Source organism: Pungitius pungitius, chromosome 11 (genome assembly GCF_949316345.1).
Source record: "Pungitius pungitius chromosome 11, fPunPun2.1, whole genome shotgun sequence".
Lineage (NCBI taxonomy): Eukaryota > Metazoa > Chordata > Actinopteri > Perciformes > Gasterosteidae > Pungitius > Pungitius pungitius.
In genome coordinates, this window is record NC_084910.1 from 10,797,473 (window position 1) to 10,822,098 (window position 24,626).

The 24,626-nt window shown below is 43.0% G+C and overlaps 2 protein-coding genes across 4 annotated transcripts; one reads left to right on the forward strand and one right to left on the reverse strand.

The window, feature by feature from the left end:
• Positions 1–667: 667 nt before the first annotated feature.
• psenen (presenilin enhancer, gamma-secretase subunit) lies at positions 668–2,520 on the reverse strand. 2 transcript variants are annotated; one of them, XM_037453874.2, is made up of 4 exons: positions 2,361–2,520; positions 1,883–1,967; positions 1,530–1,634; positions 668–1,276 (listed from the first exon to the last, which is right to left on the reverse strand). In XM_037453874.2, exons 2-4 carry the CDS (start codon positions 1,941–1,943, stop codon positions 1,137–1,139), a joined length of 306 nt encoding a protein of 101 aa, XP_037309771.1. In that variant the 5' UTR covers positions 1,944–1,967; positions 2,361–2,520; the 3' UTR covers positions 668–1,136. The 2 variants fall into 2 exon arrangements, with proteins under 2 accessions (XP_037309771.1, XP_062421732.1); XM_062565748.1 differs by lacking the exon at positions 2,361–2,520 and adding an exon at positions 2,298–2,320.
• A 792-nt stretch (positions 2,521–3,312) lies between these two features.
• kmt2bb (lysine (K)-specific methyltransferase 2Bb) lies at positions 3,313–24,496 on the forward strand. Of its 2 annotated transcripts, none has more exons than XM_037453783.2 (36): positions 3,313–3,679; positions 5,067–5,145; positions 5,300–8,806; positions 8,894–9,072; positions 9,220–9,339; positions 9,573–9,759; positions 10,123–10,354; positions 10,440–10,507; positions 10,601–10,852; positions 11,009–11,115; positions 11,701–11,826; positions 12,235–12,348; positions 12,443–12,589; positions 12,685–12,777; positions 12,879–12,996; positions 13,098–13,211; positions 13,364–13,548; positions 13,658–13,759; positions 13,958–14,068; positions 14,220–14,296; positions 14,606–14,823; positions 14,910–15,013; positions 15,122–15,259; positions 15,396–15,554; positions 15,650–15,767; positions 15,860–15,938; positions 16,028–16,188; positions 16,281–16,433; positions 16,519–19,504; positions 19,880–19,980; positions 20,147–20,284; positions 20,550–20,802; positions 21,001–21,108; positions 21,231–21,314; positions 22,278–22,407; positions 22,529–24,496. In XM_037453783.2, exons 1-36 carry the CDS (start codon positions 3,350–3,352, stop codon positions 22,802–22,804), a joined length of 11,454 nt encoding a protein of 3,817 aa, XP_037309680.2. In that variant the 5' UTR covers positions 3,313–3,349; the 3' UTR covers positions 22,805–24,496. The 2 variants fall into 2 exon arrangements, with proteins under 2 accessions (XP_037309680.2, XP_037309682.2); XM_037453785.2 differs by having other exon boundaries at positions 3,313–3,655.
• The last annotated feature ends 130 nt before the right edge of the window (positions 24,497–24,626 follow it).

Below are 24,626 nucleotides of genomic sequence, written 5' to 3' on the forward strand. Positions count from 1 at the left end.
AAGGAAATGTTAATTAAACGTATGTGTATCAAAAGCAAAAGTCATAACAATGCGGAGACATGGGTTGTTTTGTAAGTGGCTCTTTAATGCAGTGGATTGTGTGAAGTGTAGTGAAATTTAAGTGCTAAAGTTTTTAAATAATGTACTTTAAATTTCTCATTTATTCAGTCACACACAGATAAAACACACTGAAACAACATACAAAGACCATAGAAAGATGTTTAGTTTCCTCCCTATTAATAATTTCTATTAAGGGACTTCCCGCATCATAAAAGAACCGTACGTGCCATTGTGTCTGAATGGTTGCTGGCACAGTCCAGAGTAGTCAACGGTTTTTATGGCAGGCACATGTTCTCCCTGTTAGTAATGTAAAACCTGTTTTTAAAGCATCGACTGGGTTGGAGTGGCTAAAAATAGCACTGATAATGTTATGACTCATTTAGGATAGGGAAGTGGCGACATTTGGAGGAATTAAGTTATTGGGTTTCACAACAGGCGCCAGTGATTGACCAGACTTTAGGAGCCTCTGTAACAATGCAAAACATCAGAGTGTATGTATATATGGAGTAAATAGCTCCCCCGGTGAGGCAATTGATCCTAAAAAGGGTGAGGGATGTTCCAACATTAGTATGAACCTGCCTTTGGAAATACAATACGTTAAACGTAATAAGATTGAGGCATTAGAAATGTTTATTTTATCATTCATACACAAGTAGACTACACTACTAGTTTGGTGGTCACAATGGCACAAACATTCAACTCGAAAAAAGAAAGAAATTGTTGAATGTTGAACTATCCTGAATGTACAATATCCTGAAAGTGTGCATTAGATACTTTCATGGCAGTGAACATTGTCTAATAAACAAGATGAATCAGCCTACTCTTAAAAAAAGGTAATTAAGACATTTCTGAAATACAATGGCAAGCACAAAAGGAAATCCTCCTTGATCATAAATATTTTTAAGACATAGGGGATTACTCTGTCAAAGTAAATGATTAAAACCACCAATAAAATGATCTCCAGAGACAGAGAAAAAAATCCTCTGAATATTTCAACGCATTAAAAGAAGATAACTCTTCAGTTTTTTTAATAATGGATCATTATTTATTTTCAAAAGAACTGACTTAGAAATGATTCAAGCTATGCCAAGTGGAATTGTGAAGGACAAGTTATCTCCAACCTCCCCCCACTCTGCTCTGAAGCGCTGGAAAATGGCGATCCATGTGGTCAGAACTGTAACCCAAAACAACAAACCCAGTGCAGAGCGCTTCACATCTATATGGAGAAAAAAAAACAAGACAGTTGCCATTAAAAAAATATACTGCTATATCATATGATGCCTTAGCTTTGCCTGAAGCTTTCTTTAAATAAAATTAGAGCTCAGTGAGTTCTAGTGGTGAAATTTTTATAAAAGTAGAACACATGGTCTACATTGAAGTATTTATAGTGACTCTCATGTTTGTGGACTGAAAAGAACAAAACTCATCAGAGGGATTATTGTCAACAGAGAAGCAGTTGTGACACTTACAGGTCTTGATCTGCAGCTGTTCTGAATACACTGGTTTCATGAAGGCCTCCTTAAAAAACCAAACCACATTGACCAACCACAAGAATGGCAGAAATGCAAAGCCACCTGAGAGAAAAGGGAAGGGGAAAACATCATCAATGAAGATACTACAGAGTCCATATTTTTTTAACTCATGTTTAACAATACAAAGATTCGGCGTCACTGGAAATATCCTGGTCATCTATACTCCATGTGCATGAAACTACATCACATAATTCAGATAAAAATAAAACTGATTTTACTCAAAATGTACAAATCAAAGGGGAGGTAAGATATAATGCAAAGATACTTGATTTATTTTTAAGCACTCTCACCTAAATAATATTTTCGGCATAAGCTCAGTTTCTCCTCGTTGGGAAGCCGTTCCAGATTCATCGTGTGGTTTTTTTTAGGAGTTTCCTGCGTCAGAGAGAAATAACAAATTAAGAGCGCATAATGGGCTCAAACACTGAAACCGAATACAAACTTCGCTGACAAAGGTGATGCCGTTTCGATTTTCGTTTAAAGGGCCATCATCTAACGTTAGCGGACTGGGCATCGCTATAGCAGAGACATTTTGAGAAAAAACAATCCAAGTAAAGCAATGAAGCAACACACTAATGCTGGCTACCAAGTGTGTATGGTCAGGTGACTTGAGATTGGCATCAGACTAAAGTTAGCCTTTCATTAGCTTAGCAATGTAGCATTATATTGTTCCGACTGTATAAAACGCTGGTAGCAGTTACTCACTTTGTCCGCCAGAATACGTGCAAAGTAATTTCCATCATACATCCATTTAGTATTTGAACATACCTGGTATTTGGTAGGGCAAAGGCCAGAGAACCGTCGCAAATTAACGTTAGCTAAATAGAGAAGAGGCTCTCTTCCTCTCTTTTCCTTCTCGGGATCGCATTCTTCTTCTTTGTCTTTCTTCTTTGTTGTTTTTCTCGAATGGCAGACACATACACTGCATACTGCCACCTACTGTACCGTGGTGTCATAACCCGTCACTGTTTTTGTTACTCCCAAATGTTTCCCTGGATATTTTTCTTCCCTTGCAAAGCACACTCTACTTCGTCCCATTTAAGTCTGTCTCTTTTTTTATACAAATTAATTTCACTTAAAAATAGGTCACTTAAAGTGTTTTTTCTGTCGAAAGCTGATGAAAGGTTTGACTTTGGTTGTTTGTTCTTCACTATAAACTTATACTACAAAACTAAACTCTCCTCAAATATGAACAATGGCAATTCAGAGATCAAAAAAGTCGAGACCTGGTACTGGTTGTGAAACATCTGCCAACATCTTTGAATTACAATTCATAAGTGACCAAGACGATGTGCTTAATTTTCAGTGGTCTAGCCTGCGTAAGGTTACTATATTTAATACGCTTTCTTGGTGTATTCTGCAACTATACTATGTGCAGCAAAAATAAAGCAAAATATATAAAAATATATATACTGTAAAATTTAATTATGGATTTCATTGACATTCATTTCCTTCAAATCCGCAATGCATATAAATAACCTTTAGGCTATAATATCATGTATTAAAAAGACAGTGGTAATACAAGATGTAATCAATGTATTGAGTGCCACAGTTATAGCAATAAAAAGTGCGCATTTCTGTATGGACGTTTTTACATACAATCACCACAAGAGGGAGAACATCCAACTGGAGCTTCACCCTAAACTCACTTTCCCGTGTAGCTTTGCGGCTCCCCCCTACTGCCCCCTCCCATCTCGCTCCTTCCCTCTTGTCTCTCGTCGAACTGCTAGCCGACGGTGTGTGTTGTTGTTGAAGCAATGATGGCGGCAGCGGGATGCGGATCAGCAACCGCGGCTGCCGTAGGAGGCCCAGGTGGAACCGCTACGGCCAGAGGTCGTTTCCCCGGTCGGCCGTGGTCGTCACGCAGTCGTTTGCGATCAGAGAAACGGTGGCAACTGGGACGATCAGGCTCAGACGGCGATGATGTGACTAACGGAGGGCCAAGGCCCGCAAACCTGGTTCTGTCGTTAAACGAAGACCCGTCTCACTTGCGCTTACTTGGAATAGAGGCGAGCCACCATACCCTTGGCCAGGCTGGATACAGCTCTAGTGGGAGTGAAGAGGTGAGGTCCCAAACCGACCCAGGAGTTAGTATCTTTATTTCATCTTCTCATATTTTGTGTGATTGTTAAATGTGTGAGTACGAGTGCTGTATACGGAAATGTGACTGGTTAAAAGCATACCCTGTAGAAATGTCAACATCCTTTCGCTAGGCTAACGTTACCTTTAGCTTCAAGCTTGATAAGCTAACATTACATGCTAACGAACGTTAGCATAGTCTAGATTTCCGTGACATTTAATGAACAGCCGGAACACAAAATAGCGCTTCAGCAAATAAGCAGTGAATATACAGTAGCCCATGTTTCCTTAACTCTTCTAATTAGTTGTTACATATTTAAACATAGAAACACGATTATAATATATATATATGTTCAAGCCAGTGGGTGAGTACGCCAGTTTGTAAACAGGAGTTATTTCATCTAACGCTGTGGCCCAGTAGCGAGCGGGCCACAGCGTTAGCATGTAGCTAATAGTAGCGAACACAAAGAACGGGAGGGCTAGCGCTTCTGCAACGGCTCAGCTTTGCTACCATTTCCAGTGGCGGGGAGAATCGTCAGCGCTACTAGTTTAAATGAACAAACACAACATTTGTCAAGGACCCTACAACTTTTCTTAAGTTTATGTTTGCTGTGATGTCAACAGTGAGATTAATACATTTTAAGGTTGTCTAGCGTCTCTGTTAACAGAAGTGAGTAGCTTTAAATGCTTCCGAGATGAAGGGACGGCTAACTGTTAGCGAATGTTACCAAACGCGACAGGTTTAAAATGTAATTAGTGCATGAGTGTACCCTTGGTCGCAGTGAACGCCCCCACTAATTAACACGAAACACTGTATAATGTTTAATCTTGATTTATCAGAGTCGATCTGTTAGAGTTTAAGGTTAAATCTGCAACCGTTGGACATGTAACCTGCAGGGAATCCTAGTTGTAGACCTGCACTTCTAGTATTTTTTGTGGGCAGTGTAGGTGTTCTGCTTACTGCTTGAATGTGGGTCATAATAAGCTTGTAGTTGTGGCCTTGCCAGTTGTAAATACATTGCATCCTGAGGAATTCAAGCTGAGTACCCCAAATATTCCAACACATTTATTACAACCATATTTATTTTTAATATATGAACATTCAATTGAGCTGAATGTGGACACATATATAACCAATCATATAATCATATAATTGCTGTGAAGTCTTAACCACTTTTTTGTATTTGCATTTAACTTTGCCTTTTGTCCAGTATGCTACGATAAACATAAATTGTTGTGTTGACATAAATCCATCATCACAATAATTTTTCATAGACATTTTCAGTTGCAAGTGCACTAGACCATGCTCTAAATCACAAAATGAATTTACTAGTGTGTTAGCGAATGGTTTGGATGCCTTTTTTTTCGAGTATTAATGTTTTAATTCTTTTCAAGGGAGATGACTTCAGAGGCTTTGAAGCTGAGAGAAAACGCTCCAAAGGACCTGTTTTGTCACGGAAAAACCCTTCTAAAGGTAAAAAAAGTAGAGTAATGACAAATTATAGTTGTAATTTATTAACAACACTAACGTCTAATGAAGGTTCTTGCTATTGCCAGTTCACTGGAGGAGCCATGTGTTTTGCTATAGTTAAATTTAATACAAAGTAACATTTATATTTTTTGTCTAGGTGATGCTGTCAACACAAAATCTAAACAACAAAGTGAAAAGCTCCCGCTTCAAATGCCAGCAGTGGAGGCAGATATTACCCCACCTGATTCTGTGAAGGACGTAAATTCTTTGGAGAAAACACACTGCTTATCTCCTGAAGCAGAGTCTGCAAAAGACTGCAGGAAAGGTTTGAAAGGAAAAAACACTATGGACCGACAGTCCACTAAAAGCGGAGCCACATCAGCAGCACCAAGGATTACTATAAAGTTGGTGGCCAAAAAAAAAATGAAAACCATAAAGGCGCCTCATAAAAAATCACCAAAGAAGGTGAAAATAAAGGGAATCCAGGATCCGCCTAAAGCCGAGGACGACAAGGATGACCAGATTTCAAGTGCTCACGTCAAATTAAAAACTGAACCACAAGAGGATAAACATGGCACTGAAGATAAGGGAGGGGGGACTGAACTCGCAAGAAGGCGCGGGAGATCAGCTACAAAGAAAACAGAGACTGTCTGCCAAGTTGTGGTTGATGATCGAACATCAAAAGAGAGAAAATCACCTGATCAGTTTGACACTGTAATGGAGAGCGGCACTGTGCAGCCCAAAACCAATGCAAAGAAATTAAAGCATAAGGACATTGTGACGGAGCCAAGTTCTGAAGTTCATCAACAAGTAGTTCGTAGGAGCAATAGAGTCACAATCCCACTAACTAAAAAAGTCCTAGACAGTACAGCTGAACCAGAAAGTCTGAGCAACAGTGCTGGCATTCTGGTGGAGTCAAAGCCAGAAGTGGAGACCAAACCACAAGTGAGAGGTGACGGACGAAGACAAAGCAAGAGGCTGAATAAGGATGCTACGGTTCCAGAAAGCCATGGTAGATCATCCACAGAGACCGATCCTTCCTCTGTAACATCCAGGGATTTGTCTCTGAAGAACGAGGATATGCGAGTCCCAAGTTTAAAGTTGATGAAGATCAGAAACCCCAAATTTGAGGCAAAGGCCAGTGGGAAGAACTCAACTCGAAAGAAAAAGCAGAGAAAAAAATTTGTCTGGGCTTTAACATTAGTAAAAGGAGAAAGTCCAACACATGGTGCTGAAAGCACTGTCAAAATAACAGAGGAGACTGTAAGGGAAGTGGATCAGTCCACGTATTGTGACACCAATATCAACAAAAGTTTAAAGGTCTTGGATAAACAATTGAAACTGGATAACCCAGCACCAAAAGAGAGTACAGGTTCGGACAGTAATGAGAAGAGTTCCCAAATAAAGGCTGATGTGTTGGAGGAGAAGTTAGATTTACAGGTGGAAGTTGAAGTGGAACAGGTAAATGAGACAACGCCACAAGAAATTACTAAAATGGATTGTGGGAAAGTTCCACCTCTTCAGATCAAAAAGGTCTCCTCACCTGGCAAACATAAAAGCTCAAAGCCGTCCTTTTTGATTCAGCAAGTTAGCCCCGCGTCGGAAAATGTAGAGGATGTTTTAAAAGATCTAAGTGAAGTGCATGAGGACGAACCATCATGTCTGGATAATGTAGTCACGCCAACAAGGAGACTAAGGCGGAGGACACCAAGCTTCGATTCACCCCAACCAAAGTGTGTCGCTCATAAACCAGTGACTGCACATAAGCGACGGCTCAGAACGAGTTCACAGGATAAAGATGGGCCACCGGAGCGCGTTAAGGATGCTTCTCAGGCTTCAAACGATGATTCCGGTTCATTTGGTCTTCCTGCAAAATGCTTGCAGGATTTGGCCGAGGACCCCTCACAGGTGACCAATTTAAATTCTGCTGAAGTTCCTGAAGAGGACTCCTCAAAAGTGGTTGACAAGCCCCCACCGGTACCAGTTGAAGTCACTCCAGAAGAGAAGGAGAATGAGGTAGAACCACAGATTGAAGAACCGCAGATCGAAGAGGCCAAACCGTTGCCCGTGCCTTCCAAACCCAGACGATGTAGAACTATTAAACCAGGGAAAAAGCGTTGTGTTCAAAGCAAGACGGCCGTCGTCCCACCTGAAACCGCCGTCCCCGCCGAGATGGCTACTGTTGAAGCTACTATCACAGAGTCTGTTGTGGTATCGGAAGTAATACAGTCAGACGCTACAGAGTGTGCACAGCTTGAGCCGAAGCAGGACACCGTGTCAGTGGAAGAAAAGCAGATGTTGTCATCCGTAAAAGAGGAAACAGAGATCCAGTTAATAGATAGTCAACATTCTTCGGTGGCAGAAAGTCAGATAATTGATCCAAAACCGCTGTGCCTTCAAACCCAATCCCACAAAAAAGGAAATAAGAAGCGCAAAAATGTGATTGGGCCACGTCAGAAACACAGGTTCCGGAGCAGAGATGGGAAGTTTGCTCCACTTAAGCTTTCTGAAAATCAGAACATGTTTGAGGGGGACATTGACATGTCTGCCCCTGTGGAAGCTGCATCACCAACTCCCAGCACTAAACTTGTTGGAGTTCATAAAAAACACAAAAAAAGACCTTCAGGCCTTCATGTAATGGGGTCCAAAAGGTCAAAAACCCCTTGCAAAATAATTTCTCAGCTGATGGAAATGGGGCTTAGTGATAGTTTGAAGCAGGAAGAAACGGACACATTAGTCGACGCGAGACAAGCAGATGTTGTTGATGCCCAGCCCAGTAAATCAAAGTTTGTGAAAAACATCAAGCACTTCATTATGCCTGTTGTGAGTGCTAGATCCTCACGAGTGATAAAGACCCCGCAAAGGTTTATGGACGACGCCGGAATGTCGGTATTGCCTCGAAGAAACTCTCCCAAAAAGGGTTTCCAATTTGGCCTGCAAATGCGTCCAGGAAAGAGGCGGGACGATGGAATGGGCAGAGCGATATCTCCTATCCTGCCAATTGACGAGGAGGATATACTGAGTGAAGCGCAGTTGGATATGGATCTGTTTTCATCTGAGGACCTTGATGTCGACATTGATATAGCCGAAAGCCTGTTTTCTGACAGCATAAGTGGCAGGATTGACAAGAAGTCTATGCTAAAGAACTCCACTTTCGAGTGGCACGTGCCACGAGAGTCCAGCGAGGAAGTGTACACACTGGACAAAACGTCAGAGGACAAGTGCGAGGATCTGTATTTATCTACAGCCCTTGAAAAGCCCACAGAAGCATCTACTAACCTGCTGGATACACCGAAAAAGAAAAGTTTCCTAAAGTTTAATAAACAAGCAGCTAAGCTCAGGATTTTTCAAAGGCTCAGGAAGGCACACACAGGACTTCCCAAAAGCAGAATCCCAGCCGAGATGGATCATGTGAGTAAACCCCTCCAGCCACCTGTTGATTTAGCAGAGGGACTCGACGACGAGGCCATGAGCATCAGCCTCAGGCAGCGGAATACAAACGCAGGGAAGGACAAATCCAAGCTCAAGATAGAAGACCTCGACTCTCCTGGAGTCGTGAGAAAAGTCTCTGTGTGTGTTCGGACTTTGAACTCCAAGTCTCTTGCATTTCAGCAAGGTGAAAAAGAGACTGTAGAGGGGAAAGACCCAAGCCAAATTCACTTGGGTAAGCAACGTTATTCAAAAAGCATTCATCATTTGAGATGAGTAAATTATTACTTACAATGGACCATTCATTGCTTTATTTCTACAGGAGAGCTCCAACCAGAACAGAAGGCAGGTGCATGTGAAGGCTATTTTGGATCCGTGGAGAAGGCAGCCTCACATAGAGCGCGCCTCACTGGGGCAAATAAAAGGATGTTCAATCTCCTTAGGAAAGCCAAGGTCCAGCTCATGAAGATTGACCAGCAGAAACAGCTCAAGTCATCTGGGGTACATTCATCGCCGTACATTCATAAATGGTTAATAATTGGATAACATCTATGTAATAGGACATGAGGAAAACCTCCATGCTTTTCAATCCTTCAGTGTTTGCTGAAGCATGTATGGATGACTTGTTTTCTCCGGTTAACCCTGTAGCTGTTGTGCGGCTCGACTGGTGCCAGATCTCGTGACGTGAACTCCAAAAGACAAAGGAGGAAGCAGAGGGTTCAGCTCAATGCTAATGTTCCAGTCAAGACAGAACCATCTCAAGGACAAGTAAGTGTAAAAACAATCAATAGACCAGTGGCAGAAATCGACCCAACTACAATTCTTGTTTGTGTCCAATTAAGCTTGCATTGTTGGTGCCAACTTGGCAACAGCGCCCTGTTCAGCATGCTTGACTGAAGTCTATCAGTAATTATTCACATTGAAAAACAATTTATGTCAATTCTTATGCTTCTTACCAACAGTGCCTCTATCTTAATTTGTATATTTATTTACTTTTCCAGGCGCAGCTCCTGTCCCCGCTGTGCCAGGAGTTCCGTAGAGCAGGAGGTCCACGTATCAAGCATGTGTGTCGTGCTGCATCCGTGGTGCTGGGGCAGCCTCGAGCCCTGGTACCAGATGACATTCCAAGACTCAGCGCCTTGCCTTTGCATGAAAGATCCTGCATTTCCCCTTCAGACATCACTAAAGGTGGGTGTAAGATGACGAACCGATTTTGTTTTACTTTCATAAGACGTGCTCATTAAACTGCTTTGGATTTAATGGGTCTAGCAGTGGTATTGGATTTTAGTTCTGGCCAAGAAGCAAAATGTCTTTTAGCTTTCTTTGGATGCACTGCAATTGAATATTTTATCTTTCATCTTTCAAAAGGTAGATAATTCATTATTTAATGCAATTATATTTATAGTTTGCTTATTTTTCGAAACCATTTCCCTGTAGATCCTACTTTTACAGATTACATGATACGCTGTTGATTGTGCAAAATGATTTAAGAACCTTCTAAACGGCGAGGCACTTAACTGACTAATGGATGCATGTCTATTGTTGTCGCAGATATTGGTTCTCCTTCTGAATCAGACAGCCCTGAACTGTCAGATCCAAAGTTCATCAAGACTAAGAAGCAGTCGAATTTTTCGAAGAGGAAAGGACTCGGACCATTTGGGTATCGCTCTCGGAGGTGTGGCGTATGCAAAGGCTGCAACCACGAAGACGACTGTGGCGAGTGCATGAACTGCCTGGACAAACCAAAGTTCGGTGGGCCCAATACCAAGCGACAGTGTTGTGTGTAAGTTGACCTATATTTAATTCTTAGTTGTACTCCTATCACAGTGTTTTGAAAAAGAATTGGAAAATCTTCTCTTCTTTACAAGGTATAAGAGATGTGATCAAATCGAAGAGAGAAAAGCACGCAGGCTAAGTGGAAGAGCAGCACCAAAAGGTAATTTCCCCCTTAAACGTGCAAGATTCATGTTGCAGTTATTCGTCCACTGAGCGAGACACCTAGAGATCGCCTCTTTTTTTCTTTTCAAAGGTGCCTCTAAACGACGGCGATCCTCATTCGGTCACTCGAGTAATGATGAAGGGAACGAGGGGGGTGCGGATTCACCACCTGGTCTCCAGGGTGACGGCCACAGTCCGTCAGTAAGGAAGCAGCCCAAGCGCGTTGTGAAACCCCGCGTTTACTTTGATCTCGTGGACTATGACTCAGATCTAGATGACGAAGCCGCATCGAGCTTCGCCTCACCAGCCAGGAGAAAGGGCACCGGGTCCCGTTTCAATCAAGGTAAATACACATTCAGAAACGAGACAGCATGACGCTTCATTTATGATCTAGAAGATTATTATTTATAGTGTTAAACACATCTCCTAGACCAAAATATGTTTTTCACTTCTGATATGCAAACCTAATAATTCATTTTGTTTTTGGTGCCTTCTTAAGACTTTGTGTCGCTGGATGGATTCCTTGGTGACATTTCAGATGAAGAAGTCAGACATCGAAAGTCCAGCTCACACCGCGTACCACCTGCTCGACGTAAACCCGAGAAGGTGGGTGCTTCTTCGGAAGACTGCTCTCAGAGCATGCCGAAACTTGATGGAAGGATTTTCTCTGAGTTGGAATAAGGAAAATGTGTGTGTGTGTGTGTGTATATATATATATATATATATATATATATATATATATATAATAATTTAATTATATATGTGATTGAAAAGGTTCTGAGCAAAATCATTCAAAATCTGATGTCCTTGTTAAGTTATGTAGGTCATGTAGAGGCATAAGTATTGCGTTGAGACAGTTTCATCACCAGTTAAAAGTTACTCCATTACTACTTCATAGTATCTTTAAATAACGCACATCTAGCAAACCAGTCTCCACTCCAGACCCGGTGACGACTACCATTCCAGTTAATTAGTAGGCATGAACGTAAACACGCCAGTCGCACTGCAGTAATCCCATGTATACTGAAACAAGCAAATTAAATTTCAGTTAGGAAAACATTTTTACTGTGAGAAATATAACAACTAATGGGCAATGCTGCCTAATCACACAAGCAGTACATAAAAACACTTCTATGAGCATAGTTTTTTGCTTCCCTTCTGGCCCACATTCATGCTGTGGTTTTCTCTCAGGGTCTCTCATCTCAGGGTGCTTTGGAGCAGACTCCCCCCAGTGTCCTGGCTGCACTCGCCCATGGCTTCGAGCAGAGAGACACTGAGTCTTCCAAGCCTACTCATAAAATCCGGGTTGACTTCAAGGTAAGTCCCTTACAATTCATAGCTTATTGAAACACTTCTAGAAATGTTCAACTTGTAATTTGTGGATGCCTTTGTGATGAGATTTATTATCCCTGGTGTTTTTAGATTTCAGTCACACTTGAAGCCTAATATTATTGTTATTATTTGTGTCCCTATGAGATTTTCTTTTTTTTTTTTTGGATAGTTCTTTTTTTACTGATTTCTTCACTGGCATATTACAACAATATTTCACTCCAACGAAGTTCTGTGTAAAAGAATGTTTGCCTTACCTTACCAGAACTCAGAAATACTGGTCATAATAGACACAAAACCAACGTAATGTAAATTAGTCAGGAGAAATATTATTCTGCCATTATGGTCTTGTCCCAATTGTTAAATGTGTTGTCTACATAATGTGTTTTTTTCCAGGAGGACTGTACTTTGGAAAATGTCTGGAATATGGGGGGTTTAAGTATCTTGACCTCTGCACCGCCCTCGCCCCCATCTGTCTGCTTCCTTTGTGCCAGTAAAGGGCAACATGAGGTAACTGCTTCAAATATTTGCTTTGTTATCACAGAAAATGTTAAATTCAAAATTCAGGAATGTTTTTATTATTTTATTATTATTATCATTGCAGATGCTGTATTGCCAAGTATGCTGTGAGCCCTTCCACGAGTTTTGCCTCGATCCAGCGGACCGTCCCTCTCAAGAGAACAAGGAAAACTGGTGCTGTCGTCGCTGCAAGTTTTGCCACGTGTGTGGCAGGAAAAACAAGCACTCAAAGGTACTGCCTGTTATTTGAACCGGTTCAGTGTTACTGTCCATCTTGGTGTCAATGTGGTTCAGTCAGTAAGCATGACATTTTCTTGTCGCCCTTAGCCATTGCTGGAGTGTGAACGATGCCAGAACTGCTTTCATACTTCCTGTCTGGGACCCAACTATCCAAAACAAAACAAGAAGAGGAAAGCTTGGGTAGGTTTCAGATTTCTTAGAAATCACAAACTCATTTATGTTCAGTAAAAGCATGTTGGAATTCATTAATTGCTGGTCCTAATATGCTGGTATTTCGACAGGTTTGTATGACATGCATCAGGTGTAAAAGTTGTGGCGTCACACCAGGCAAGAGTTGGGACACCGACTGGAACCATGACAAAGGACTCTGTCCAGACTGTTCAAAACTCAACGAAATGGGTGAGGAGAGAATTGATGAATGCTCTGTGCACCAACATCCTCTCCCAACATTACTAATCAATGTTGAGTCTAATCTCTTCTGTATGTCTTTGTCTCATAAGGCAACTACTGTCCAATCTGCTTCAAGTGCTATGAAGACAATGACTATGACAGTCAAATGATGCAGTGTGGCACCTGTAACCACTGGGTACACGCCAAGTGTGAGGATCTAACAGGTGATTTTTACTCTTTATGTCTGATGTTTTGACACCAGGAAAACAAAGGATGCGCTGAGCTTGAAGAAAAAAAAGCTGGAGATATTTTGGTTTGAAATGCAGTTCGCTAAACCCTGACTGCTCCATTCACGTCTCCTGTAAAATCCTTTCAGATGAGCTGTATGAAATCCTGTCCAGCTTGCCAGAGAGTGTGGTGTATTCATGTCGGCCATGCAGTGTGACCCAGCCCAGTGCTTGGAGAGAGCTGCTCTATATTGAGCTCAGGTCGGGGGTGGAGAAGGTGCTTGCTTGCTTGCTCTCCTCCACCCTTACCCAGCACCTTGTTGCCTGCTCACAGGTAAGAAACTGAGCTTTTATTCTTTTACGGACCTACTATAACAGACAGTCGCATGGCGTGTTTTGTAATGATGCTGTACTGAATCCAGTGGCTTTTGTCTCTCCTGCAGTGTGAGAAGCTGGTTGATCCGGGCAGTGCATTAGAAGGACAGCCAGCGTGTGATCTCCGAGCTGTTGGCAAGAAGTTTGACAAAGGCCTTTATACCACTTTGGTGGGTACACAACCTCTTATTCAGTGTCGCCAATCTGGAGTACTTTGGTGAAGTGGATTTATTTTTTCCAAATTGCATTTTAGTTTGAGATCTACTTTTAAGGCAACAAAACTCTAAAATGCCAATATACTCAGAATCAGATGCAAAAAAAAAAAGATTTTTCTGTAGTTAATAACAACTTTTTTTTGTTTTTCATAGAAAATGTTCCATGAAGATGTGGTTCAGGTTGTGCGAAAGCGGCTGGAGCACGAGGAGGATCTTCCAGAAGAGCAGAGACCTACCGCCCTGGCACGCTCTTACTACTTAAAGGTGCTGTATGACCAGAAGCTTACTTTGAATATTTTGTCAACATATTTGTTATTTTCAAATATAAGTGTGATAAACGAGATCCCTATGTATTAGCATTAAAGATGCTGCTACGATAGCATTTACGAATTACTGATATGTTTTTGGTCTTTAGCTCCTCGAAGAAGTATTTAATTGGTTCAACAGCCAAGACCCAAAGGTGTGGAACTCTTGTACCAAAGAATTACCCATGTGAGTAATAGTTTTCATTTACTGTTTTTAAAGATATAATGACTATTATAATAATGGGTTTTATGATGTTTTATAAGTACTACATGTTCATATTCTGTCTTGACTATGTAAAACATGTACTTCTATATATAGATATGACCTATATCTCCAGACTAGTCACCTTTTAGCAAAAATCGCCTTTTTGTAGTCAAAATATATCATCCATGTGGATTGTGTACATCCAATTGGCTCACTCATTTTTTTTTTCTCTTTATGGCTTGGAATGATATATTTATTGGCTTTTGAACTGCTGAATTCTTTATTAAATAGGGGCATGCTTTCCCACGCCGTCCATCCTCCCACAACGGAGCACGTCTACGCCCAGTTTCAGGAGAGGGAGGAGCTCTCATCTCGAGCTCCGCTGGGGCTCCTGCGGGACGACAATAGACAAAGCTTAATTGTAAAGGAGGAAGAAGCAGTTTCTCCATTTTCTGTGGAGCCAATAAGCCAGAACTACTTCAAAAGCAGCAGGGCTGTCAGGTTCAAAGGTAAGAAGGTCAATATGGAGGATTGGGTATAGAATTTGCTCTGTGTTTTTAGGATTATGTCTTAAAAACTTTTGCCAATTATCCAGGGAAAAGTGGCCGCCTTTCAAAAGCTGATTTGGACACTGGATGGTCAAAGGATGATGAGAGACAGTGCTCTTTGTGCCAAAAATATGGAGACCTCAAACCTAATGTAAGTAATGCATTAAACATGAAGATCAAAGTAAATAGTCTGTTGTTAATACTGTACACTCCAGATGTTTTGCTGACTTAAGGGTTGCTGTTTTTTTGTTTTCAATAGGACGCGGGCCGTTTGCTGTACTTGGGCCAGAATGAGTGGGCGCATGTCAACTGCTGCTTGTGGTCTGCTGAGGTGTTTGAAGAGGACAATGGCTCTCTGCTACATGTGCACAGTGCTGCCACAAGAGGCCGCTTGATGGTTGGTTGTTAATTTCCCTAATGAATGAATGTACAATATTTCCAGGTATCTTGAGTTTTGAATAGATATTGATATTACAGAATAAAAATTATTTCCAGTAAATGATTGCTGTTCCTTTTTCTTCCATCCGTCTTAGCGGTGTGAACGCTGCAACCAGACGGGCGCTACAGTTGGCTGTTGTCTGACATCTTGTCAAAGCAACTATCACTTCATGTGTGCCCGCTCCCGTCACTGCGTGTTCCAGGAGGATAAAAAGGTCTATTGCTACAAACACCGACATCTCATCAGTGGCAAGGTAAATTCTGTTCTTCCAGTCTCCAACTGTATCTGTTTAAAAGTTTTGATTTGATTCCTCGGTTGTTTTATCACTCATTCTCCTTCGTTTTGCAGATGGTTACTGGTCAAGAATTTGAAGTCAACCGCAGGGTATATGTGGACTTTGAAGGGATCAGCCCCCGCAGAAAATTCTTGACTGGACTGGAACCAGAGTTAATCAATGTGATTATTGGTAAGCACCTGTCTTTTAGCTGGTTTTCTATTCTTTTCTTGACATCTGTGTACCGTTTTTTAACTAATTGGTATTCACATGTCACTATGCAGGTTCCTTACACATAGACCAACTGGGTGTGCTGACAGAGCTTTCGGCTCGCAAAGGGATACTGTTTCCTGTGGGTTTTAGGTAAGTTGCATTTTGATTGTTGTATTATATAAACAAATCTGACGTAGCCTAGAAAGATAATCACTTTCTAAATATTCTTCCTTCTTAAGGTGTTCTCGTTGGTACTGGAGTACAGTTAATCCAATGCGCCGGTGCAAATATACATGTACAGTGAGAGAGGTTCGGCCGGTTGTCCCCGAGAAGCCTATAGAGGAGATGCCTGACCAAGGGGACAATAATACAATTGTCCACAGTCCCTGTCCACTATCTGGTGAGTACTTTGCTACTGGAAAAACTGCACTTCTTTAGAAACAAACCAATAGTAGTTTCATAAACTTTTTTTTATTTTTTCCAACTCATCAGAATCTGAGGCCCAAGAGAATGAAATAACGGAACCCCAACCCCCAACAGAGGAATCATTTATCTTAGGGCCCACCCCCAAGTCAGATCATGGAGCAAAGCCAAAGATTCCCCGAAGACCTACTGGAGGAATGTTTCGTCCCCTCCCGTCCCCAGGTAAAGTATAAACTCATTGGAGAATGCAAATAACAAATAGGTTGATCCAATCAAAACACAGGTCTCGTTTCTGATTTCTTCTCAGGATTAAAACAGTTGAAACCCCACCACATATTAACCATAAGTGATCTGGAGGACACGCAAAGAGTTCTTCGCCACAACCCGCACTTTCAGACAACAGGCCTTCACAGTCACATGCCCCCTCCACCTCTGGGTCCTCTGAACGGACCAATTACTCTGCGTGCTGGAAAGTCTTCCGTGCCCACCTCCCCGCTTCTCCCACTTGGCGCTCCAGACAACCTGATAAATTCCCCATCGTCCCGCTCAGTCGGCGGTAGGAATGCCTCCTCGGTCCGATGCCCTGGGAATACGATAACCCATTGTACGTCATCTCTCTTTCCCCAGTCACCCTGGCAGGACAGCGCAGCAAGCTTCCCTTCACCAAGTCTATCTTTCTCCCCAACGATACCACATTTACCCAGAAATCGCTTGTCATTTGATCTGAACCAGCCAGATTCAGTCGAGGTGCCGCACAACTTTCTAGCATCGCCAGAACCTGAAGATGTCTCTCCAGCAAACGGTACGTCGCCACAGGGGGATCTAGAACAACAGAAGGAAGTGGAGGAATTCCCCTACAGTTCTTTCCTCAAGGATTCCAACGTGAATCTGGCCCAAGAGATGAGGACCGAACTGGAGATTGAAGAGACCCTCCTGAACGAAGGCGTGGAGGTGAACTGTGGGGGACAAATACTGGTGGACGGTGATGATCGGGAGGAGTTTTGGGAAAGAGCCCAAGAGGTACACAAGAGGAAGACTCTAGTTGCCAACCTTCCCCGGTCGGCAGCTTCAGCCAGGGACGACTTAAGCAACACCTCCTCAGATGATGATATGGAGCACTATTTTGACTTCTCGCGGACAATAGTCAGCTGTCCCGGATCAAAAGATCATTCCAAATCTCCCTCCTCTCCTTCCACCCGTTCTATGGCTCAGCTAGATGGTGTCGACGACGGTACAGAGAGTGATGCAAGTGTAGTGGCCACAGAGGATGCCCAAAAGGTTCAGTGTTGTAGTAAAGCTCAGATACAAGCCCAAATCCTCAAAAATACCCCTGACTCGAACACTATAAACAGCACACAGGGTGTCCTCAGTCTGCTCCCCAAAACATCATCCAATGAGCAGCACACAGATTCCTCTGTCACCGTAACGTTTGCCAGCAAAAGTCAAACAGATAGTTCATATCAAGACTCAAATAAGGACGGCATGGTATTTGTGGCTCCTCTAACTTCCAAAACCTCAGAGGATTTATTTCAAGGTTCCAGTTCAGGATCTGCATCTGGAACCTCTTTTGTTCTTGAGAGATGTGAAACTCGTCTACACTCAGCTGAGATGGTTCCTTTGCTAGAAGGCACACTGCTGGAGACCCAACAATATGAAGCTGGTAAACCCCTGAGCTCGGAGCCCAACAGCAGCCAATCCACCGTTTTGGTGAACCACTTGACAGCTAATCCAATGCTGCCGTCATTAGCAAATTCTGCTGATAAGAGTCAGGGCGCCGTGCTTGACCGGCAGCCTTCTCCTGTGATGTCTACAGATGTACACAACCCCTCTCAGGGCCTCCTAGACTCTCTGCAGATTTTCTCCAGTTTACCGGGTTTCAGTAAACCTTTAACAAACATAACCCTTCAGCCAGTAACATCCTCCCAAGAGTTAACCTTCCCATCCTCGGGCCAATCGTCTGCTAAGCTAACCACCCTCGGCCCAGTTGTTGACGTGACACGAACGTTGCTCAATGCCACCCCTCAAAACGATCCGGCGCTATCAGCCATGCCAGGCGCTGGCCCCCCATCAGGAACTTGTGCGACTTTCTCTCTACCCATCTACTCCACACAGCCCATGTGCTCAACAGCCGTCACCATTGTTTCTTCCTCTGCGTCAATGGCGTCTCTCTCTATGCTTTCAACCCAATGCTCAACAGCTCCGACGTCAGTCCAAACCGCCTCGGCCCCGCTCATCCTAAATGGTTACAGCTCTTCGTCTATGCAGAAGGATGCTGCGTCGGGTCACACGATCTCCATCAACTTCTCCACATCCAGGCCAGCTCTAGAACCTCAACACCCGGTGGTTTCCCAGACTTTACCTGGACACGCTATTCTCACTGTGAAGGAGGTGGGAGGTCCCAATGTAGATCCAACACCACATGTCTTGCTGGTGAACCGCCTCGGGCAGATCTTTGTGAAGAACCCTGAAAGCAACACTTTTCAGCTTCCCACTCCTAGCTCCTCTTCCTACAACTGTGTCACTCAGATCGCCAGCCTCTTGCAGAGCAATGCGCTGTCGGCCACACTAGCAGCTGCCGGTAATATGACTCCACCTCCCGGGGCCAGCGGCGCCACAGCGGTCCCTCCACCCCCGGTTCAGAGTCCGACTACAATTGCACAGCTGCTCACTCACAATAGCAACATTGCAGTGACATCGGTTGATGTTAAGAAGCTAAAAAAGAGTGCAAAAACACCAAAGCATGAATCTGCTCTCGAGTTTAAAAAAGCAAAGAAAAAGAAGGATTCTGGTGGATCCAAGAAGTCCAAGTCGTCTAAGGTGTCAGCGCCACATCCTGCTCCGGCAACTGAGAATCATCCCATGACGCCTGCCGAAAGTGCCCAGTCCATCATCAATCAAGCAATGGCGAGTAATTACACCCCTAAGTGGACTGGGCTTCGCACACTAAGCCCTTCCTCGCTGGTTTTACCACCCGGGCTACTCATTGAACCGGAGCCTCCAGCAGTGCCTCGTTCTCCACCAGTAGCGCCGACGCCACCCCCGGCATGCCGGCCACGCACGCATGTCCGCATGAAGAGGGTCTCGTCGCTTTCAGACCGCGTTGTCCCAAAGAAGTCTAAAGTGGACTTCCTGAAACCAGAGCCCCCCAGTGAGGACGAGGAGCAGCGCAGGCCGGTCTTTCCGAGCCTCTCCAGCAGAGCGTCAGGAGTCCGCATCAAGACCCCAACGGTGAAAGAAGTGCTGGACTTGGACCGGTTAAAGGAGGAGCATTTAGGTGATTCTGAAAGCTCAGGGTAAGATTTTTTTAATTTTTTCACCTCTTTTGAAGAGGGCTACAACCAACCAGCGAATGTTTGGCATTCTGTGCCATTTTTAGGTCTAATCGTTTAGATGAGCTAATGGCTTTATTGCGATTGTTTTGAAAAATGCAGAAGCACAACAAAATTGAAAACGTATTCTTCCCGATAATGAGTTGTTCTTGTTACTCTTACCAACATTGGCAAATTGATTGAGCTTTTATTGATATAGCCTAATTTATTTGGTAAATGGCATGCTTGGATTTACTGCAGTATTCCAGTTGTGTGTTTGGAATCTGTAAATATCACCGGGAGTTTGTATTACACTGAGTGCCTGTACCATAGGTGTAAATGTGTTCTCATTCCTCTCAGATCGGAGCCTTGGGATTATATGTCTCCGGGTGAACAAGGCCAACCGCAATCATGGGAACCCGTGGGACACAGCACACTGACCGACTGGAAGAAATACTCTGGTAAATTTTTACTGCTTTACTTAATGATATCTGGGAATCCATTGAAGATTTCCGAGGTCAGGAACCACGAGTCTGTATTGCACTAACTACAGCTCGGGACGTTAAGCTATAGCCACAGCATTTACCCATGTTGGGAAAGACTAACTGTATCAATTGTCATTTTTAGGTGCCGCTTCCACCTCCGATGATGAACCACCAGTGTCTGACGAGGATGAGGAGTTTCCAACTAACCGAGACCAGCCACACTTAACATTCGAGATAACCAGTGACGATGGTTTCAGTGCAGAAGCAGACAGCATTGAGGGTAAGGCCGATATTATGTGAGCAGTATTTCACTCAAAGATCTTTGAATTATCAAGCACGTTCTCAAAGTAAACACACAAGATTCTCAATGGATGAATTCTACAGTCAGCAAGTTTACAATTCTCCAGTGCCTTCTACGTGTGGCACAGTTCCGCGCTGATGGGCACACACAGATGCGTCCGTCCGTCTTCACCCCCCCTAAGCTGTAGACCTTGGGGAAACACATTGATCTCACTTCATGACGCCTAATTCTAAACTCTTTTCAGTGGCATGGAAAGCCGTGATAGATGGGGTGCAGGAGGCACGCGCTATTGCGAGGTTGAGACCTCTGACCTCTCAGAGGCTCACCGGCGCCCATATGCTGGGTCTGGTCCGTGATGCAGTGGTATTCTTGCTGGAGCAACTGCAAGGAGCTCATCGCTGTCAACGCCATGCCTTCCGATTCTTCAAACAGTTCACGCAGGAGGACGAACTCCCTGTCAACCCTAGTGGCTGTGCTCGGTCTGAGCTGTATCTCAGGTAGGCACGCCAACCACAGTTCATCTGTTCTGCGTGTGTCTTTTACTGGCGCTATTGTTGAGTCTACATTCCTCTACATGTAGAGTGAAAAATGTACATAAAAGGATGTTGCATTTAAGAAAAATTATGTCTGAAAGTATTTTACTTTGGAGCAAGTCTGCATTCATCTCAACCTCTTGTTTTATCTTCTCTCAACAGGAAGTCCACATTTGACATGTTTAACTTCCTGGCTTCTCAGCATAGACAGCTTCCTGATACTGGGCCTTATGACGATGAGGAAGATGAGGTTCTTTTGAAGTCCACAAGGTCAGGCTCCGTTGATTTAGTTGTACATTCCCTCGTTGGGAAAAATGTACTAACCACCGGCCTTCTGTTTCCTACTTGTGAAGACCATTCACCCAACTTATTTGTTTTCTGCTCCTTCTCAGACGGGCTACTAGTTTGGAGTTGCCCATGGCCATGCGTTTCAGACATCTGGAAAGAACATCCAAGGAGGCGGTCGGTGTTTACAGGTCAGCACTGCACTACATTCGCAAAATCATCGAAGTTGGATGCACTTTTGGCGTTATTAAAACTGATAAAACCCAAAGTGACTCGAAGAAGTTTAAACCATCGTCATTTACAATGTTTAGAGTAAAAACAAACGAACGTGTTAAAATAAATTATATAAAAACGTATTCTAATAATAAATAATACATAAGTATAATAAACCATACTATAATGCATGCCGGTCAAAATACATGAACTATATATTCATTTCACATAGGGTTGGACGGTGTACCGGTACTAGAAAGGTACCGCGGTACCCTTATGTTTAAAACGGTACGATTCTGACTATTTTTAGTACCGGTAAAAAAGCGCACTCAGAGCACACTCAGTGTTCTGCTCCCTGTCCGGCTGCCTGCACGCATTGGCTGGGTGGGCGGGGTCTACCAGCACTCACATGCAACAGGCAGCCGTCACTCAGAGTCATCTCAGGGAGACATGTGCTCGGGTGCAGGAGCTGCTGCCGACCGTTTGTTGAAAGAAAAGATGCCACAAGTGAGATCTGGAAATACTTAAGGCACAGTATTTATTATTTTACGCATATTTGTTGGTCTCAAAAAAAGGAAATGTCCGGGTAAAAGAGGATGTCTGCTTGGTCTTGTGTTGCATTTGCTGATGTCAAAATCCGCTCAAAGAGAAAAAAAGAGCAAAACCTCGGACTCTGCATCACTTGCTGTTTTCTTCTGGTTATTATGTTAACGTACATATTTATGGCAAGTTATTATGGCAACGTACTCTAGTATGATATCAAAAAAAGGTTGATGTTCAGTAGAAGATATTCTATATAACCATATTCAATTTTGTGATAAACGAAAGTATTGGACAACTTAAACTAAAATATGTTTAGCTGTATCTGTTCATTATCCATGCTATATCTGCTATAGTACTCTCAATGACATAACCTTGTCTAACACATGTGTCCGATGCAGGTCTGCTATCCATGGGCGTGGTCTCTTTTGCAAGAGGAACATTGAAGCAGGAGAGATGGTTATCGAATATGCGGGCATCGTCATTCGCTCGGTGCTCACTGACAAAAGGGAGAAGTACTACGATGGCAAGGTTAGTCGGGTCTATTTCTTAGATTGTTTTTTTTGCAATGTAGTCAACAACAAACAATTGTGTGTCACAGTATAGAAAGGTTCAAGCTTGTATAAATAGTTTTTTATTTTTGCCGTCGCAGGGCATTGGCTGCTACATGTTCCGCATTGACGACTTTGACGTGGTGGACGCCACCATGCACGGCAACGCGGCCAGATTCATCAACCATTCATGTGAGCCTAACTGCTACTCCCGGGTGATCAACGTGGAAGGCCGGAAGCATATCGTCATCTTCGCTCTGCGTAAGATCTACAGGGGGGAGGAGCTCACCTATGACTACAAGTTCCCCATTGAAGACGCCAGCAGCAAGCTCAACTGCAACTGCGGGGCCCGGCGATGTCGGCGCTTCCTCAACTGAGAAACCACTCGTACGAAACTGGGAGGATCCCGTCTAGTAAGCCTTAAATTAAGGTGGTTTTGGGAGGCGAGCAGTCGGCCGTTGGCACAGATGGGGAATTCGCCACCGAGAGGCCGGTTGGATATATTTAGCAGGTCAGAAGTGATATTTAGACATTATGTGGATTTCAGAAGAAGATGGAGGACGAGCACAGAAAGTTCACATCAGGCGAGTCTGTCCCTCATCTGTGAAACAGCATCACAGCAGCGGTAAATGTGGTTTTTGTGTTGATGACATTCAAACCAGATGTTAAAATTGTTTGGGGTTCCTTGATCTGTACGGATGACACCCAGATCATTTCTTTAAAACACACGTTAAGCCTTATCTGTTAAAATCATTGCTGAAAACCTGTTGCGAGGTTTTGAGATTCCCTTTGTTTTATTCATTTTGGGGAGGGGGGGAGGGGGGAAGGAGGGGTGTTGTATGCCCGTCTCTATTTCACTTGTAATCATGTTCGCTCCATTCTGCAGTGATGGGATCATTTCCCCATCTGTGCCGTAGTGAGGTCAGTTTTTGAGCCATACATTTACTCAAACTTTTATTTGTGTTTTATTTCACATTTAACACGTTTCACAATATTTTTAGCATTAGACTTTTTTTCTTTTTTCAGAAATAACAAAACAACCATGGTGCTAAGCTTGGGACGTTCTTTACTGCTTTAGTTGGACAAAAATGTCCCTGACATCAGTTTATTTACCTGTTAATTCACCCTGCAAAGACCATTAATCCAATAATCACAGAGTGTCTGCAAAGTTTCACACTTTAAATCATTGGTGTGCAATGTGTCACTTTCTCACTTCCAAGATAGATAGCAATGTAACGGTTTCATTTAGTAACGGTGTCATATTTATAAAGACAGGAACTTGTCTTAAAGGTGTGTTTTTTCTCTCTCAATGTACAGACTATGTAGCAAACACTACCCAAGCCAAAAGTGAAGAGTTGTGGTGAATATCACTTTTTAAAATATATATTTTACTACTGTCATGCCAGATGCTCATTACCTATTGCAATAAGACTTTCTTGCCCAACAGTTGCACACAAACAACCATCAAACGTACAAATTATATTCATCTACCGTTTCTTAATCAGGGAGAGCACTGGTACGAAGCATCGCCACTGAGTGTATATTTAGCTCTCGCACCAAGCTTGCTGAGAACGTGGCGCACAGACTTTAAGGTTTTGCAGAAAAACGTTCAGTCTGAAACGGATCTGAGAAAATGCACTCGGCTCCTATTTGAAATATGTTCAATTGTTGTTCTTGTGTTTAGTGCCGTCGTTGATGAGACTAATTGAATTTACACACTGTTCAAATTGGAAGTTATATTTATTCATGTTTTGATTTATATTTTTAATGGTAAACGGTTGTGCTTTGTAAAAACGGTGACGGTCGAGTCTATAATCTCCCTATTTGTATCTTTTCTGTTTACAACTGACGTCCTTTGTTTCACTAATTTACTTGAACTTTCTTTTGGGGCAGTTGTGTCGTGCATTTATGCCTTTGACAGAAATTGATCTAAAGCAGGATTTTTTTTTAAAGAATGCTTTTAATTATTATTTTTATTTTTTTTACAATAGATTACTGACCATATTATAATCAGCCACGCCAGTAAAGTGAGCACAGTTTGCTTCCCCAAGGCCATGACCCCCCTCAACCCCCCCACCTTCTTCCTTTCCTTTCTCACTGAACTTTGAGCAACTTTCCAACCCGTTATTGTCTTGATCTTAATCACCTTTCTTTCTTGCATGTCCAATCACTGGGATGGAGCCCAGATGTACTTGTGTC